The sequence below is a fragment of the Lethenteron reissneri genome, chromosome 15, assembly GCF_015708825.2.
Source record: "Lethenteron reissneri isolate LAM-NWPU_2019-01 chromosome 15, ASM1570882v1, whole genome shotgun sequence".
NCBI lineage: Eukaryota > Metazoa > Chordata > Hyperoartia > Petromyzontiformes > Petromyzontidae > Lethenteron > Lethenteron reissneri.
The window spans coordinates 6,190,130-6,207,231 of record NC_083793.1 but is presented as its reverse complement, the minus strand read 5'-3'; the positions used below and the strand labels follow the sequence as shown (position 1 = coordinate 6,207,231).

Below are 17,102 nucleotides of genomic sequence, written 5' to 3'. Positions count from 1 at the left end.
TATCAATCTGAATTTAATTAACTCGGTGGCAATGTAAACAGTGTTGATCAAAGTTAAATCACGAATGCATTCGCCGAAAGGTCTTGGGACTGATTCAAAATTTCAAACACATCTTGTTTAACCCTTGTTATGGGTGCCAAGTTGTTTGAACCTGGTGATTTTAACTTGCTTTAACTCTCAATTGCTCTATCTATCAGTGTAGGATATGAGAATGTGTTTTTTTGCACAAAGTTGTTCCATGTGGTCATTACCATCCCTCACTTCACCTTCGCGTACTTGACCAATATTAACGACCTTAATGACCTCAGCTTCCGAGTCTGTGCCACTGCACAATCTCAGTCCTTGTGTTAATGCAGTTCCTGCGGTACAGCCTGGATAGATCGCGATGCCCCATTCAGCATAAGAGCTTTGCGCTTTATTATTTCCGTCCTGTATGAAAGGGTTATTTGTGAAGTGCCACCGCAACGTTTTAAGATGATGCGAACCGGACACCGGATGGCCGTGTGGACAGGGAGAGGCGGAGGGCAGAGGTCGCAACCGGGTACCCGATACCCGTACCCTACCCGTACCCGGCCGGGTACGGGTACGGGTACCCGTTTGCGACCCTGGTGCGGCCGGGTACGGGTAAGGAATCAAAACCCGTTTGCGTACTCTGGCGGAGGGGCAGAACCCAGTTTACTGTGGTTTAACACAACGCTCTGAACCACCTACCCTTATCTTTTGTTCTGAAACGGCGATGCTGAACTCGAAGCAAACGTCATGAAGGAGGGAGTGAATTCATGCGAGACGTACGTTCCTGCAGAGTGCCATAGTTCACAATCCCCATAACAGAGTGAGCGATATTACAGGAATAGCCGGAAAAGGCAGCCTAAGCATCCACTATTTATCTTTTCCACACATGCCAAAACACCCTTGACTCATGTTGCAATGTTTCTCAACAGAACAATTAAGGGCACCCTTGTTAACTGCTAAGGAACTGCCAATCCAGTATTCATATTCATCCAGGCATCCACTCTACGTCCGTCCTTGTGGAAGAGGTACGTAGATGACACTTTCGTCATCTGGTCACATGGCCGACCAGCTCTGAAACCAATTCCTAAACCACATCAATTCCATACACCCAGCCATCAAATTCACCATGGAGGTGGAAAAGGATGGCAAGCTACCATTCTTGGATGTTTTCATCTAAATGAGACCAGATGGCTCAATGGGACACTGTCTACAGGAAAGCCACCCATACGGATGGATATCGAAAACCTGACTCCCACCACCATCCTTCCCAAAAGAAATTCCTCATAAAAACTCTACACCATAGAGCTCGATGTATTTATGACCATCATCACCTAGCCAGTGAACTGAAACATGTACACCAAGCTCTCAAGATGAATGGATATTCAGAATACACAATCCGTAAAGCTATCACCCCAACCGTCGGGAAAGAACCATCTGAGGACCCAATCAAAACCATCACCTTGCCATACATAGAAGGGGTCACTAAAAATATCTCCAAAATCATGAGCAAACACAATATCCAGATTCGATTTAACACAGTACATTAAATTCGTGATCTGATCCCATATGTGAAGGATGTGATCCCTGACATGCAATACCCCGGCGTCTACAAACTAAGCTCTATCTGCGGCAGTAATAACATTCGGGAAACTAAGCGACATGTTTCGGACCGTGTTCGTGAACATAAGGCAGATCTGAAACACGGTAGGACCAATACCTCGACCGTGGCTGATCATTGTGTTAATGCGGTGGGCTCACACGAAATTGATTTCTCTAAGACGAAGGTACTTTGCAAACCCACTGGCTATCAACAAAGATTCGTTCATGAAGCCATCCACATATACAGACACAACTTCAATCGAGAAGATGGGTATAAACTGAGCAATCATTAGAAGGACGTTATCAACCAGTTTAAGTCATAACTGGCTGTGATGATCCCATCCTACCACTTTCGAATGTTAGTTGTTATTTTCGACTCTCTGATTTTACATTAACAAGTTAAATTTCCCACTAACACAGCCACCTCGCTCGCCGAGCTCGACGTTGCTGCTCTGCAATCTACCATTAACATGCTCATCTCTCACATTAACATGCTAATCTCTCACATTAACATAGCCACCTCCACCCACACATAGAGGCCGCTCTACGATCTCACAGTAACATGCTAATTTCTACTCTTAGTTTTTTCGGTAAAGTCACGTAGGTAAAAAATGAAATTAAAATGAATAAAAATAAAATAATAATAAATCATATTATTATTTTATTTGGTTAATTTAATAAAAATAAAATAATAATAAATCATATTATTTTTATTTTATTGATTTTAATTTCATTTTTTACCTACGTGACTTTACCGAAAAACCTAAGAGTATGAATCCTTGCAGTCACGAAAGCTTCAAATCTAGAAATATGCTAATTTCTCACATTAACATCACTATCCCCGCCGACTTTAAACCTTTAAAACAGTCTGCCTCAGCAGCTTTCCCCCTCTTTTTTCCTCCTGATGACGATCTCTTGTATTGTGATCGAAACGTAGTTTTTTTCTTTGAACCTATCTACATGACTTTACTGAAAGACCCAAAGAATATGAATTCCTGCAGTCACGAAAGTTTTAAGTCAAGATGTAACTGCCAATCCAGTATTATAATGCACTCATTAAAGTTTTCACGGATAGATTTCTGGCTCAAAAAGGCATACCCCTGTGCCTTGTTAGCAACAGAATGTTTTACACAGCCGTGCGGTGTGTATTTAAATTCCCTCATATATTTCCCTCTTTGACAGCAGTTTCAATCAATGCCCTGTCAATCCCAGCAGTTACACGTTTGTTTTTCATCTCTATGGTGTGTTGCTATTCTTGCAAGATTATGTGCACATGACACAAGTACGATTGCTAACCCAATAAAAAAAAAGTCCCCTTAATATTAAACGTCAACGTGTATGTACGTACTGCATATCGAACTTCTTTCGCACCGTACGTAGCCAACTGTGCTAAATGGAGGTGCGATAAAATAATATATCTTCCATAAGTAGTTAGTATCACATATTTGGTTTAACTCGAATTCACCTGTGTACGTGAACTCTAGTGACAATATGCCTATGCTTTCCTTTTTTGAGATTAAAGTCACACATCAGATTCAAGGATTAGCAATTTCACGTGTACCGCACATTTAATTCCCAGAATTAACCCTAGAATCAATGCAATTAAGGGGAAGAGATGGCCAGCTCCTGCAAACTGTGTAATTATATCACACATGACTTGGTAAGAAAAAGCAAACGCTGCCATGGTATTGTGGCCCGCACACTGGATTTGCAATCCAGAGATTGCCGATTTCTTCTCCTAGCATGGCAGTTGAAACGTGAGGAATATATATTTAGACATAAAAATATCCCCTCACCCCCATCCACCCCACAGTATAAATGGGTGTGTCACAGTCAATCAGCAAGTCGTATGTGGTGGGGTAAAGTGTAAGTACTTCCACCTCTTCCAAAATGTCTTGTCAGTACGGTAAGGAAGGACAAATTCCCTTTAGAGGGGCTCTCTCCAGTGCTCCCCTAAAGTGAAGGCCCTCCTGCCAGCAGTGGCACGAGTAGGCACAATTGCACGGTTGCACCTTTACCATATATTGCTTAAAATATCATCATCATTGGCTTTGCTCTCTGTTTATTTCATGAGATGTGAACTCAGTACAAAGGCCCTCAATCTGCACATGTATAATTGTTGAACGTAAACTGTGCAATTTAGTTTGTACATTGCTATTGTCTGTCAATCTCATTTTAGCAGCCGAGGAGATGCATTCAATTACTTCGTCAGCCTGAAAAGCTTACACACGAAACACAAATGAAAGTGTGCGTGTCTGATTAGAGAATGCAAGACCCGTAATTAACTCGGAAACACACGTGCAACAGCAAGATACAAATCCTGACATTGGATAAAGATGAACCGCGTGTTTAAAGTTTAATTCCACATTACATATTCCAGTAAAAATACGGCCTGCTGCATATCCTCCAAAGCGAAAAAAGATCATGGAACACTGTACGTCTTGCTGGTACCCCGTGCATGCAGATGGCAGGATAATAACTAACTGCCATTATAATTTCTGAGCGGAGGACAGCTGACTTGCACTTGGTTCCACCTCTCAACTGGCACACCCAAACGGCGAGGGGCAAGGGAAACATAAAGTAAAAATAAAGCTTAACCCACTCTGCTGGCAGAGAGCAAAGGTCGCAAACGAGTTTTGATTCCTTACCTGTACCCGCACCCGGCCGCACCAGGGTCGTAAACGGCTACCCGTACCTGGCCGGGTACGGGTAGCCGGGTATCGGGTAGGGTACGGGTATTGGGTACCCGGTTGCGACCTCTGGCAGAGAGTCACTCCAGCAGCCGTAGCGAGCGACTGCCTCGCGAGCAAGAAGCCACGCGAATATAAAAGTTCGGCGCTAGCATTCGCATAAATACTTCAAGAGGGCCACAACGATCGCGTTAGTGCCAGCCAATTACGCCCAGGCAATAGGAGGCTGTGAAAGAAATGAGAGACACGCAAAGTGCAATGATGCAAGTCAAGTAAAAAAATATATTATTTCGTAAATGGGAAACGTCGACTGCACAGGCTTGGAACGATGGCTGTAATCGCCACATAAAAACACTGGGAATCTGTGAAGTCTTTATGTGCAATATCAGCAGTACTGGTTTATATATTTTTTTCAACGACGTATTATCGCGACACGGTGCACACTGGTTAGTGTACTGTGACCCTACGATTCGGGTGACCTAATTCTCAGCCGTGGTTAAAATCAGCGGTGAGTGATGCTACCCCCGTTCCACCTTACCGAACCTCACTGACCAGTGTGGTGAAGTATGGCCAAACATCCTACGTGACTGACATTGTATCAGGGAGGAGTTCTACATCAAGAAGAAGGATTTATAAAGACTATTAAATAAAATAAATATTATCACTACAATGTTTTTATACTGCTCTCTAGTGAAATAGACAATGCATCACAGAGGGCTTTCACCTGTTTAAATTAAGGAAAATGTATTCAATTTAACAGATCTGATATTACTGAAAGAAATATTACCCTCCTATAAATGTCACGCATTCCTTGCCATGCTGGTGCAAGCTGTTTGCAAATAAAATGTCGTTCTTATAATAGCAAGTGCGTCAATGAGACTTCCTAAAAAGGTTATAAAGATGTCTTTGTTTCCCAAAGGACAACATATCCGCAGTAAATACTGCTGTAAAAATGCCTCTCACCTGTCACTACACTGACAAATCCAACCACCTCAAGTGATCAGCGAATTTTTAAAGTATCTGCAAACCCTCTAATGCACCACTCTCTCCATGCAGAGCCTGTAAAATGCTCATCCAGAGCAAATGCATGCACGGTACCCACGTGCTCACACACAAAGTCAAAGAACCCCCAAACAGCCTTAAGAGACTGTTGGGGAAAGTGCTGTGAGCGAGCACCAATGAAGGCTGGCATGGCGCAAGAGGGGGTGGGTGGCCAGCACCATACCCAGATGCCTTTGTCTCCTCAGTGACGATGTTTACACATTGCACCAGGTACTCATTGAGGCTGAGTCGACCTCGGGTAGGCTCAGGACCAATTCAGAAAATCGTCACTGGTCTTGGCCGTGGGCCGGAATCGAACTCTGCTAGCTGGGTTCGTTGCGCAGTGCGCTAACCGTTGCACAACCACTCCCAACACACTCACACACATGCACGCATGCACGCATAAACACACGCTCAGGCCCTAAGTGCTCGCTTCCACCTTGCAAAATGTGACTAATTTCAATTATACGCCTAACTACCGTGGGGAGGCACAAGGCTGCGGACGAAGCTTGTCATGTTTAGGTTTGGGGATACCTTCTTACGGAGGGTGATGCAAGGTTATGCACCATTATATGGTGCCTGACAATGATTCATTCTCCTGTGGAAAAAAAATTATTAAAAAAAATAAAGGTGTGGCCCTGAAATTGCCCGCTCGCCCCTCTGTTGGCGAAAGGGCCCCGCTAGAAGGAGCTCTAAAGGGAGCCCCTCTAGAAGTAATTGGAGTAGCCACACTTTACCTCGCCACACGCAACCTCCCGACTGACTTCATGTCCACCGCTGGGGGTTGGACAAGCAGAGGGGATTTAAGACATGTGCCCATTGGTTCAACTGCCACGCCGGGAGATCAATCAGACGACCCCTCTGAATTGCAAGTCCAATGTGCTAACCGTTACACCATGGTGGTAACGCTCTCGTGTGCAATCAGGTCTTCATTTCAGCTGCGTCTGTCCACGTTGGCGAATAGAAACATTTCCACACTGGAACCCGACAACAGGCATTAGTGCTGGATACAGTCAGATTTGCAAATGTGATTTGTAACTTTGCTCCTTACCTGTCTATCGATAGTTGAATGTGTCATTTTATTGTCTATCGATAGTTGAATGTGTCATTTTATCGATAGTTGAATGTGTCATTTTATTGAGGGACTGCTACTGTGTGGTATTATCTTGTTGTTGTTGTTTTTGCCGCCTTGCCCAAGACTGATAAATCGGACTTGTACAAATTATTTCTTAAATATGTATTTATATTTAGTGACTTGCTTACCTCTTTCTCTATTTTGCACTCCTATCGTTCCGTGAATTTGTTGCTGCTGTAATTTGCTGACCTGTGAAAAAGAGCTTTGCAGCTCGTCAGATTCCTCAAGTCTAATGAATGACTCTGCTTCAGTGTGCCTCGATCTATGGTTGTGAGCTACCAGTCACATGCCAACCTACTTGAGTCTAACAGCAAACTGGAACATATTCAGTGATGATTTATGGCCTGTGTCTGCTATGTTTAATCGGAACCACCTTGCTCCCCCTTGCAGCAAAGCCCAACTGTATTTCCCTTGAAATGCCTCAACAGTAAAGTCACGTAGAAGGGAATTAATCAAATAAAATAAAAACAATAAAATTATCACGACGTTTCGACTGCAACACAAGCAATCATTATCAGGTGTGAAAAAAACACAGCAATAAATTTTGAAAAAAGTGGCGTTTTTTTATTTTCTTGCGGTGTTTTTAATTATGTTATTGTTTCCCTTCTAGGTGACTTTACCGAAAGAACCAAAAATATGAATCCCTGCAGTCACGAAAGAAGCTTTAAATCAAAGAGGTTACGTTTGGGATGCGGGAAGCACTCATTGCAGTGGCAGTAACGCGCCCGTGTTTGGAAATAAAACATCTGAACCGTATTCAGTGCACTGCCTTGCGCGAGATTAAATGAGTAAAGGACTACTCTTCTGACTCGGGAACCGGAGAGCAAGCGTGCAACTATTTGATTTCTTCGCTGTGCTAGCTTTTGATTACCCGTGTACACGCAACAAAACCTACCGGAGTGCAAATGTATGCTGGCAGTCGGCTGTGCTCATTATCATGGAGAAGGATTAGAGGTTTATTGAGTCTCCTGGGAGTGCGTCCCTGGGATATGGCGAGGAACCGATAAAACGCACACAATAATGGCAACATGGAGACAGGCATACTGTCACTACACCATAATCTCTCCGCAGTAACCAACCCATTAATTTGCTTTGAGCAACAACGAGGTGAATTAATGGGAGGGCCCAGGCTGCGTGACTGACAATGGAAGAGATGTGCAAGTGAATGACAGAAAGCAAAGTACAACTGGATTTCTATATGGGAACAAATTGAGATTTTTTTTTTGCACGCTCATATATTCTATGGACTAAATCAATCTTAATTTTAGAACTTTCGTGACTGCAGTAAATGATTATTTGGTTCTTTCGGTTAAGTCACGTCTAAAGATAAAATAATAAATTAAATTAAATAATAGCATACGACGTTTCGATTGCAACACAAGCAATCATCATCAGGTATAATGAAATAGCGACATAAAATCTAACCAGAAAACTATAGACAGACATATTAGCAGACAGATATCACCAAGATACATAGAGGGAGCAACACAGGAACCAGAGAGGGGTGATCATTTAAGGCCACCCCACAGAGATGATCACCCCTCTCTGGTTCCTGTGTTGCTCCCTCTATGTATCTTGGTGATATCTGTCTGCTAATATGTCTGTCTATAGTTTTCTGGTTAGATTTTATGTCGCTATTTCATTATACCTGATGATGATTGCTTGTGTTGCAATCGAAACGTCATATGCTATTATTTAATTTAATTTATTATTTTATCTTTAGACGTGACTTAACCGAAAGGACTAAATCAAGTCAATGATTCATATTCGTTTTTAAACTCACGATACACACGTAGCATCAAGCGTGTAAGAATAGTTTTTTGTGTATGTTGTACATATTTAGGTTTGCACCACCCCTGCAGCGATGAGAGGTACTACCATTTGTCAGAATGTTAAAAAATTAACCCGTAAAAACCAAGTTTTTCACGATAAATCCTTTATATGCGTGGCGGCTAGAGTCCTCTCGTCCTCTGGCTGCCACCTATGGGTCAGATGATTTTATGCCAGCATTAAGCAATTGGTAATTAAATATTTTAAAAAATTTCCATAAACAGTGTAAAATTTTGGAAAAAAAATTTCACGAAAATTAATTGTCACGCACAACGAGTCTGTGTGCAAAATGTCAGCTCGATTGGATCACGGGAAGTGGGTTAAAAAACGATCGAAAGATTTGCACGGTCGTAAGCAAGCAAGCACGCAAGCAAATGAACTTAATATAAAGGATTTAAAAAGAATCTAGTCTGAAATTTAAATCCTAAGAATGATTGAATATCTAGTGGGGGGCTGAGGGGGGGGATAAATCGTTCCACCCTTCATATATCCTCCACGTTTATGTTGGTTAAGTCCACAATTTTCTCAACCCCGCGATTTCCAACTATCAGGTGCATGCGGTGTGCCGAGGCTTAATTTGCACGTGACTAAAACAGAGCGGTAATCACAATAAGGCAGTCTGTTGGAGGGGGTTGTGATGACCCAAGTTGAATTAATCGCCACGAAGCCCAGCACATTTTGACCACATCGCTACTAAATGTTAAGCGCACCGTGCTTGCTGGAGAAAAGAAAAACACGAAATCAATCAGTGGCTCACAATACCGGGCTCAACGTGAGCGTTCGCGGGGGAACGTCATGACAAGGAGACGACAGAGACGGCGACGCGGGAGACAGGGTTTGTGCAGGAGGACGTACTCAGGCGGCAGTAAGCGCGGATGAGAAGGCAGAGCAAGAGCAGGGCCCAAATGGCCTCAAGGCCCTGCACAGCTGTGGGCAGCACGCACGAGTGCAGCAGCTGCGTTAAAAACGTGGCCTGGTGCTCTTCCATCCTCTCCGCGACGAACACCTGCAGCCCCGCCATCGCGAGCACACGAAAGGCACACAAACGTAAAAGTTAACGGGCAGAAGAGCACCAAGCTGAGCGTGCGCGCGCACGCACACACACACGTACAAGAACGTGTCGCGACAACACGCGAAAAAACATTTAAAGGAAAAAAAATTCAGACAAACGCGTAGCCGCGAGCAACGCGCGCAAATTTAATTGACGGGGATTTAGGTCGGCCGGCTCACAACACATCTGCCCAGAAGCGCACCTAATCTGACAATCCACTGACATGGATGCTAAAGCGGGAAACTTTCTTTTTTTAGGCCAAAGGAAACAAAGTTCCCCGTTATTGACTTTTCAGCGAAACAGCTTTCATAACATACTTTTATAGATGCCATCAATTCTTCTGGAACTTTTGCAGCTTAAATGATAGTTTAATCCCTGTAAATATTGTCTAAAAGCTATGTACACGTTTGTCAAGGTATGTTAGGCGTAATTATACTCGATGATTATTGTAGTGTTTCTCATTAAGGGTGCGGTATATTTTGTAAATTATAAAAAAATGCCAGCAAAACTGAATCGTGGAACAAATGGAAGCAAAATAAAATATCGAACACTTTTAATTATTTTGATTTATTACAAGCCAGAAAGAGCCTATTGAGATATACGTCCGTTATTTAAGGTAGACATGGGTTAGGGGGAAACACATGAGTAAAACATTTATTGCGCAACATGAACATTTTAATGTAAAATTTCATAAACTAAACCGAGAAGACTAAGTAACACAAAACTTTAACGTAAGATTATCTTTAGCTTGGCAGCAAAAACATATCACCAGTTCTAATATCATACAAAGACACAGCCTGAATAGATTGTTGGGGCAAGTGCTGTTAGTGAGCACCTATGAAGGCCGGCACGGCACACAAGGGGGTGGGTGGACAACACCACGCCCGACCGCCTTTGTCTCCCTAGTGGCGATGTTTAAAAACCACACCAGGTACTCATTTGAGGCTGAGTCGACCTAGGGGAGGCCCGGGCCCGTTCCAAATAACAGTCACTGTTGTTGGCCGTGAGTGCAAATCGAACGCGGGTCGCCGGGTTTGCAGCGCGCTAACCGCTACAATACCACTCCCCGCTATACATACATACGTGGACACACACATACACGTGTGTAATTATCTAATCATCGCATGTCCAAAATAATACGTTGGACGCATACATTAGTGGCACCTGGTGTATCTAACACAATAAGAGTTGATAGATTAATGATATATCACGTTCCACGTAATCAACATTAAGTGACTGCACTAAACAACTAATGGCAATGGTTGGTGCATCAAGATGATTCATTGAAATGCTGTCCACAGCAACCTGTGAGTTTTCATTCCAGATTTCTCAACTTTTAAGTGATATAAGTAGCCCATCATGTAAATGCACAAAATTGGCAATGTGCCACTAATGCTTTATAAACATCAATTATGATGCATCAATGCGGTCTCGCTCGAAAACATCACAGGGCAGAATGGACTCTACAGGAATACAACTAAACACGGGGGATGAATTTTCTTGGAACTCAAGTAACAATAACCAATTAAATAAAGGAATAACTGTGAAAGTGCACTCAAGAAAGGATCGGAGTGTTGAAAAAAGGGGAAAAATGCCAAGAGACTGTGCACAACTGAAATTCAGTGCAGTGGCATATTGCATAATTTTTTATTCCTTACCTGCTGTCCAGTTTATAACCGTCATTACTCATCGTCGGCTCAATTTATTGAAACGGTTACACAAAAATTAAAATGTGCACTTCAACAAAAAGGAAATAAAATAGCAAAAGCTTAATTTTTGTTTCAAATAGGCTGTAACATCCGTTTATCATTTTCAATGTTCAAATTGAAACACAATTTCTGAAATGGGGATCCGGCTACAATGTAACCTCTTAAATCCGACTCATGTAACCAATTTGCTAAGACACCAAACGTAACAGATACATGCATAACACTAAAATTAATGCAGGCTTGCAGTACATGAAATTTGACCCAAGCACTGTTCATAAAAAAAAAACATTTCATTCCATACGATATCAATAATTAAACACTTTTTTTTTATACCAGACTGTGCAATTACACACTATATCAGTCTGTGTGCAAATGTGCGGGACTACAATGATTCGATCTACGTGCAATTTCAGAAACAAGAATGTGATTACTGTTAGGTCCTGCAGGCAGTATATATATGTAAAAGAACACAATCTCTGCTGTGCATGCATTTAAGAGTCGGCCAATGTAAGGGGGCATCGCGAGCATTACGCTGCCACCCACAAGTTCACCTCAGCCTCTAATCCTCAGGGGCCACTGCAGTCCAGATGTCCATGTCTGCCAACGTTTTTCAATTCACATAAAAATATTCAAATGAGATTATGTGCAATTCATGCATCTGTTGATTAGTAGAGTAGGGGTGATTCGTTTTTTGCCAATTGCACGCATTCAAAATCTGCTGTGTGTGGGCCATGAAAAGTACTTTAGAGTGTGCAGCCTTTTAAATCTACAGCATCGTTTCCATCAGCATCGAATTATTCTCTATACACTCTTCACTTAAGAAGTGTCCATGCTCGCACTTCGGGCGATGTAATTGTATGGTACAATGATAATGTTACAGCTATCTTAACTAGAAATATTAAAAAAAGGAATATCATTGATAATTGGTGTTAAATCGTGTCGGTATAAAACCATTTTTTTACTTTAGCCATCCACCAATCCACAAAGCCAGTGAAATCAAGTTGTAACGTGGGCAAATATATGAACTCATTTGGTTTATCAGAAAAAGCGGAATGTTTAAAAGCAAGCAAAATGTTTACCATGTTTATCTGGCATTTGGTAGAGATTACATCCAGCATTATCAGGTTTTAAGAAAAGCTCAGCTCTCATCCTTTGCTGATAAACCAAATTAATTGGTATATTTCCCCACATGACACCTTGATTTGACTGGCTTTGTCGGGGGGGGGGGGGGGTGGAGAGTTATAGTATAAAACTGGCATCATAACTACACGCTCTATAATCCAAAATAAATCATTATGAATCAAAATGTTGGTCATAAAAACTGACGTATATAATAAACAAAAAATCGATAATTTAACCAGTAGGTTTTCTTCATGATCTCTACTCTGGAAAAGCAGGGTAGTTGGCGTATACCGAACTGCATTTAATAAGTGCTCCATGACAGTACTTTATTCTACATGTACAGGCCTTTTGTGACTCCACTGTTGGATGAGGGACGTCCCACGCCATGGGGGTTGTCGGGGGAGTAGAGGGGGAATCTGTGTGGGTTAGTGACAGCAGGTAGCATAGATGTAGTTCAGTGTTTCTCAAACGTTATTGGCCTGCGGACCACTCAGTCAATGCAGACCCCCTCCGCTCGAATGGGATGATATATATTTTTTGAATGATTGTGCTTTGGGCTGTCAGGCACGTGGAATTTCATGGTGAGCACATGCAATGCAGTTTAATTTCTCTCCCGTAGAGAAGCAAACTGATTAGGATTTAGATTAAAAATGGCATCATAAACTTCACAAATAGATGGCAATAAATGTTAAATTGCATTAAAAATATGATTTATCTTGGAAAAATATACCACACCAAAACGTACAAAAAAAGCGAAATGTTTTTGGCGAATTTTTTTTAAGACTTCAATGGCTGTGATTATTTAATGTTAATAGACCCTTCCTGGCAAGGTTTGATAAATCTTCAAAGCTAAACGATCTCAAAGGCTGATATTATAATAGTGAAATAACCTGTATGAAGACTACACACTTGGTACCACCTAACCAGCTCCTACTTGAAAAGGAGTACTTACATAAATGTGTAGTGACATCGCGGGATGTCACTGTGTAGTGCCGGCCCTAGAGGCACGGCGTGCGGTGTATTGACATCGCGGATACCACTATGGTGTGGGTGTAGTAGCGTCCCTAGAGGGGCTCGGTCAGCGCCGATTGATAGCGCTGGATGGCACCACGCTTGGCGTGCAGTGCCAGCCCTACAGGGCAGGGTGTGGGAGTGCCGGCCGTAGGAATGAGGTTACTAAAGGCCATGGCACTCTGGTTGACCCGAGAGGGCACGTGACCAGTTAAGTCTACAAAAGGGGCCCCAAGTGGGGGGCTAGGGGTGGCCACGTGGTCCTGGGTCCAGATCTTGCTCGAGGATTCTGGAAGGTGGTCGTGGCCAAGGGTGGAGCCAGCCACGCCGCAGAGAACATAAGTCGGGTTCCCCACAGGGACCGGCGTTGTTGTTCATCCTGAAGAAACCTTCGTCTACGTCCTACGTTCTACCGAGTCTCCATCACGTGGACCTGGACCCGAGCTGTGGTCCCGGTCCGTAGTAGCTAGTTACGTAGTTACGTGATAACTATCGTAGTTAGCCTGGTGGTCACCACCATAGGTTGTTATTCTGTTAAGGGGCAGTTATCCCGTGTGTTGGTGTTAAATAAATGTGTTTGCCTCCAAGTGTACGTCTGCGACTCAGTTGAACTCACTACAAATGCATGCAAAGAGTACGACAGATTGATTGACTAGCTTTCAGTGGCATATGAACTCAGGAGTTAAGAATAATACAGCTTCATTATTATTTTGCAGAGTAAGGCAAAGGTAAAGGCAGTAAAACACCCAGCTCTAGCCAGCTCTTGCTACAGCAAGACACCTAATTAGGTATTTGGCAGGATGGTAAAATGTGCTAGCTAGTGCACTCACATGATATATGTGAGCTCCTGTATGCCTATTTATACACACAATAAAGTACGGGTGTACACATTATAGCCAGTGGTGGTGGCGCACATCTGTAATGCAGTGATTCATTCAGAGGCAGGGTTGGTGGACCATGCAGGTATTGGTCCGTGACACAATTATTTATACCACATCTCCTATGCAGTACATCATGTTCATAAGACGTCCATATGCAAGGCAAGGATGAGTATGTGGAGACAATGCAGCCATGTTAATGTTCTTCCAACATTCTGACATTAAACCTATTCGAAAACCAAAACAACATCATTCACTCAATTGCCCAACTATCCCATTCATTCAAGTCTTCCACAAAAAAAAGGTCTTGAAAATGCAATGAGGTTTTCAGGGGTTAGTGAAGAATTAAGCAATTATCACATGCAGTCAATTACGTAACAAAGTATGACTATCGGGGCATGGAAATGGAAATTCAGCAAGAGGGTATAAGATGCGTTACGTGATATTGCACGTCTGCATCACATCAGCAGCCGAGCTCATTGATGCACCTCCACATCGTCATAAAGTCATCAATCATCGCCATCAGAGCGTGTCATTACCGTGCACTCGCAAGGTCATTCCAAAAAAAAAATGCACACCTGTCATCACTTAAGAGTCCCCAGATATCCTCCATGGAGTTAATACGGTTCAGCGGCACTGTTACACGCCTGTTATCCTGCTCTTTAAGGCCACGCACTGGTGGATCACATGAAGATTTGTGGCTCCCAAATCTGCTACTGGGCTGCGTTGCGATCGAAACGTCGTGATTTATTTTATTTTATACCTACGTGACTTAACCGAAATAATCAAAGAGAGTATGGATTCCTGCAGTCAAGAAAGCTTCAAATCAAGATTGCATAAAGCACTTTTGAGTGTCAAGGCTCTCTGCTCCTCGCACCCAGCTTAAAATACGCTGCGAAGCAGAGCAGTGTTCATTAGGACGCTGTCTTTCCGACAGCTCTGTTCTTCACCTGAGGACGGCTGCTTGCGTTGTGGCCGAAACGTCGTGAGAATGTAATGTTGTATTTTATATTATTTCCCTTCTACGTGACTTTACCGAAAGAACCAAGAACACTTATGAGTGATTTCCGCCCCCCCTCCACAAATTGCACTGCTTTCAAATGTAGGGTGTCCTTAAAAAAATGCAATCAGCTTCATTCAAGCTTTATATTTTAACAGATACATTTAAACACTTTCCTGTCCACTTATGCCAGTTTTTTTCTACAGCGTCATCTCGGAACATATAGCAGCAGAATTAACATAGCAATCCACTTTTTCCAATCTAGATTTGAAGTTTTCGTGACTGCAGGGATCCACACTCTTTGGTTCTTTCGGTAAAGTCACATAGGTATAATATAAAACAAAATAAATTAAATCACGACGTTTCGGGCGCAATCTTCTCAAACCACCGACTCTCGTGACAATTTTCCTGTGTGGGGGACACTGCCTCTTCGCGTGTTATCAGGACCATCGACAAGCATGCCTTTGATTGCACAATCAATTTCACTTCAGGTGCTTTAGCGGCTGGCCACAGGAGACGACAGCACAGCAAGTAGGTTCACGAACCTATCCCTGCCAGGCATTTATCGCCTTGCGTGCTGGGTTGAGTTTCTCCCGTGTAATCAGATTTTCTTCCAAATGCAAGAAAACTCACTCATTCGTGGTATCGGGCCAAACATCCCAATTTATGGCTATGAAAAAAAGTGTTGCATTGCTTTTTTTCTTTCTGCATCCTCCTGCAAAAAAAATATCGAGACTCAATGAGTTTTTTTTTTCCATTTCTGGACACCTAAAATGTATAAACAACTCTATTGCATATTCTTGATTTTTTCGGTAAAGTCACGTAGAAGGGAAACAATAAAAATATATAATAAAAATATAAAACAATATTATTTTGATATTCTTGATTCTTTCGGTAAAGTCACGTAGAAGGGAAACAATAAAAATACATAATAAAAATATAAAACAATATTATTTTGATTTTATTGTTTCCCTTCTACGTGACTTTACCGAAAGAACCAAGAATATGAATCACTGCAGTCACAAAATTAAACTCTATTGCAATTCCTAGAAGCTGCAACATTTCCTTATTTAAGAACACCACCAAGCCTTGGTCTGGCTCCACGTGCATGCAACCTTGAGCACCGGCTACAAATTCAAATGCACGAGCCATTCATTTCCCCTTCTTTTTTTTTTAGCCCCCGGTCACCGTGGGACAACACGCACCCTCGGATAGAATCTCTACCGCCCGAGGCGCGCCTCGCCCGGTAGGCGCGGCACCATCGCGCCCGAGGCCTAGCGCTCGTGCGACCGGCGCGCGCGCGCACACACACACACAACAACCCGCCCGCATATTTCCAACAACACAACAAACGCACGCCGATGCGAAGGACGAGGCGCTGCTCGGTGGCTCGCCAAAATGCAAGTTTGCCACGGACCTTTGTGCGAAGCGAGCGGCCGAAGTGCTGAGGGCCGAGCGAATGGGTCTCCCCGCGGGGGCCTCACGACCGCCGCTGCATCGCCAGCGACTGCCGCGCTCCTACGGGGTCCGCCAGCCGCCGCCGCCGCGGTCTTCCGCCACCGGCAGAGAGGAGCTGCTCTGCCGGTGGCGGAAGATATCTTCCGGTAGAACTTCTCTCTGCCGGAAGAGTCGGCGGTTGAGATAATCGATCTTCCGGAAGAACGAACTTGATTTGAAGCTGGATTTGAAGCTGGATTTGAAGGTTTCGTGACTGCAGTGATTCATATTCTTGGTTTTTTCGGTAAAGTCACGTAGGTAAAAATAAAACTATAATACATGAAAATTAATCAAAATAAATCAATTGATTTATATTCGTTTATTAAATCAAAATAAAGCAATTGATTTATTTGAAAATAAATATTTTCAAATAAATCAATTGATAAAATAATAATAAATCAAAATAAATCAATTGATTTATTTTCATTTATTAAATCAAAATAAATCAATTGATTTATTTGAAAATAAAATAAATATTTCCAAATAAATCAATAGATTTAGTTTCATTAATTATTATTTTATTTATT

General features: G+C 42.6%; 1 protein-coding gene across 2 annotated transcripts in view; it reads right to left on the bottom strand.

Annotated features, from left to right (window-relative positions):
• PORCN (porcupine O-acyltransferase) overlaps positions 1-16,633 on the bottom strand; it is a 113,623-nt gene extending 96,990 nt beyond the window's left edge. For both annotated transcript variants that reach the window (XM_061551907.1, XM_061551908.1), the window contains exons 1-2: positions 16,496-16,633; positions 9,163-9,313 (exon numbers count right to left, since the gene is read on the bottom strand). In XM_061551907.1, the coding sequence (XP_061407891.1) occupies positions 9,163-9,295 (133 nt within the window). In that variant the 5' untranslated portion in view covers positions 9,296-9,313; positions 16,496-16,633. The remainder of the gene's footprint in view (positions 1-9,162; positions 9,314-16,495) is intronic.
• Positions 16,634-17,102: the final 469 nt, after the last annotated feature.